A 2400-nucleotide genomic window follows, 5' to 3' on the forward strand; every position below is an offset into this window, starting at 1 on the left:
GGGGGACCAGGAACAGTGGTGTGTGAACTTTGCTTCCGTTCGAAGCCCATGGGCCAACTAACCGTGATAGCTGCATCTGCTCCGAAAGTACCGCCTCCTCCGCCGCCGTCCGGTGCCGCGGTTCCAAGGCCCATGTGTTTTGCCACGAATGCCTCCATGTCCTGGCCAAGGCCACCGTTGGCGGTGGCGCGGCGCTCGTCCGTTGTCCCATGACAGACGAGGGCTGTACGGCGCCCTTTCGGTCAGACCAGTTCACATTTCTTGACAACGCGACCAACAAGGAGTATAATCCCACGCTATTCCAGCACCTAGACAGGTCTCAGTTGGGCGAAGACCTAGCCGCGACCGGCAGTCCGAATGACGTGGTGTGCCCGTTCTGTCTGTTCTATCGAGAGCAATATCCCCCCGTCGCAACGCGTCCTGAGTTTCAGTGCGGGCTGCCCGAGTGTGGAAGGAAGAGTTGTCGACTATGTGACAAGGAGGCCCACGCGGGCAGGACGTGCCAGCAAGCTCAAGAGCTAGCACTGGCAGCAAGCAGGCGCAAACTGCGCGAGAGGTTCCACGAATGTCTCAGCGATGCGAAGAAGCGGCGGTGCAAGTAAGTCATTTAGATTGGATGCCTCACATAACAACACCGAAAAGGTAGAGCTAACGAACACCGTGCCCACAGTAAATGCCAAGTCGAATTCTTCCTGGTAGAGGGGTGCAACAAGGTCACCTGCCAATGCGGACACCTTCAATGCTATCTGTGTGGCAGTGATCTACTACCTGACGGCAGCCAGCGATGGTCTCTTGAGGAGAGGAGGCGCCACGCTTACTCGCACTTCAACCCAGACCGCGACACAGACGACGGCCGCTGCCGGCTGTACACCAACCTCGAACTGCTGCACTGCCGCGAGGGAATCGCCGCGCTGCAAAAGACCACAGACCAAATCCTGGTGGAACTGCCAGGGCTGGCCAGGAATGTACTGGACGCGGTCAGAAAGGAGGTAGAGGAGAGCGCCAGACGGGATGAGCAGGAGCTCCTAAAGCGGGAAGAGCAATCTGCGGCGAACCGCAATGCGTACCTCCGCCTACAAAATCGAGGGACTCCACCACCCGCACAGGCAGGGGCGCGTCAGGGCGCGTTGGCGGCAAGACAACGACTTCGGCGAGCACCTGCAGAAGCTGTGGGAGCTGTGACGATTCGCTGAGCGCTTAAGCACAGGCTCCGCGGCGCTGGCGACCCATGACCTTTAGAGAACCATAACCATTCAGGACGGTTTCTCTCGAATGCTGCCGGGGTCCCTGCTATGCACGTTGAGGTCGGGTCGAGACCTAAACGTGGGTGGTTCAGTCCCATGCAAATCTCTGTTCGGTCCTCTAAACCCTCTTGGGACCGAACCGAGCCGTTATTGGTTCAGTGTTTGCCCTAATAGAAGCAGGGGCTAATTCGTGTCATCTTAAAAGGGTTACCGCGCGCTGCACGCGTCTAGTGTCTAACTTAGTGTTGTAGGAAATGACCAACACCTTTTGGACATTAGACAGACATTTCCTAGGCACTTGGTCTCCAGGAGCTCCTTTTCCATGATTTCAAAATACAGTGGCGTTTTCAGGTTTTATGTGGCCAATTACCGCTTGAGGTGTCAGTAATGAGATTTCGCTCGCGAGTAAGGACGGCCATTTGAGAGATCACGAACGCAGAGGATGATCTCATGCGACCTTTCTTTCGTTTTTAGGAATTGTCTTTTGGGCTTCTGTCTGTCCACAGGGGCTCTACCGGAGTTCCAAAAAGTTTTGAACGACGGAATGTCGGGTGGGCAGTGGTACAATGGATGTGAACGCATCGCCAGAAGCGGTTCGTGTGATTCTGTGGGAACCTTGTAGGAAGTCTTTGTATTGCACACCCGGAGATGCTACGATCAAGACAGGCAGTGGGCGGCTAGAGGTCATGTAAAGCCTAGTCATGGGGTCATAAAATATTATCATGGTTGGATGCGCACGATTCCCGGGGTCACTGCCATTCTTATATCATAGCATCATAGCAATCATAGACAAGCAGACAGAGAATAAAGGAGACAGCAGCACACTCTTATTGAGCGCATAAGATGAGTATCGGCGTCCCAGCCGCACGAACGCAGGTCCGACAGCATGACTGGCACCCCCCACTCAGTCGGCCCGAGAGAATGCGCGAGGGGCCCAATCAGGCAACAAGACAGATCTCGGCGGATCTCTCTGCCTCCAACACCTCGACCCAAGAGCAACGGGCCCATGGACACCGTCGTGTCTGGCGTCAGGGCCTACATCTGCAGCAAATTGTGACCGTCAAAGCCATGCATGAGCTGGGAAGGAGGCACTCTGGCCGGCACGATGTTGTAGTACCCCTACTCATACCGTCCTGCTTCGTTCATATTTCTACCG

The 2400-nt window shown here is 55.5% G+C and overlaps 1 protein-coding gene across 1 annotated transcript; it reads left to right on the forward strand.

Annotated features, from left to right (window-relative positions):
* Positions 1-209: 209 nt before the first annotated feature.
* A1O9_13179 (uncharacterized protein) lies at positions 210-598 on the forward strand (the record flags this gene model as incomplete). Its single annotated transcript, XM_013397912.1, has 1 exon — positions 210-598. A coding segment is annotated over one exon (387 nt), but the record flags the coding sequence as incomplete, so codon positions are not given.
* Positions 599-2400: the final 1802 nt, after the last annotated feature.

Source organism: Exophiala aquamarina (assembly GCF_000709125.1).
Source record: "Exophiala aquamarina CBS 119918 chromosome Unknown aczIA-supercont1.121, whole genome shotgun sequence".
Lineage (NCBI taxonomy): Eukaryota > Fungi > Ascomycota > Eurotiomycetes > Chaetothyriales > Herpotrichiellaceae > Exophiala > Exophiala aquamarina.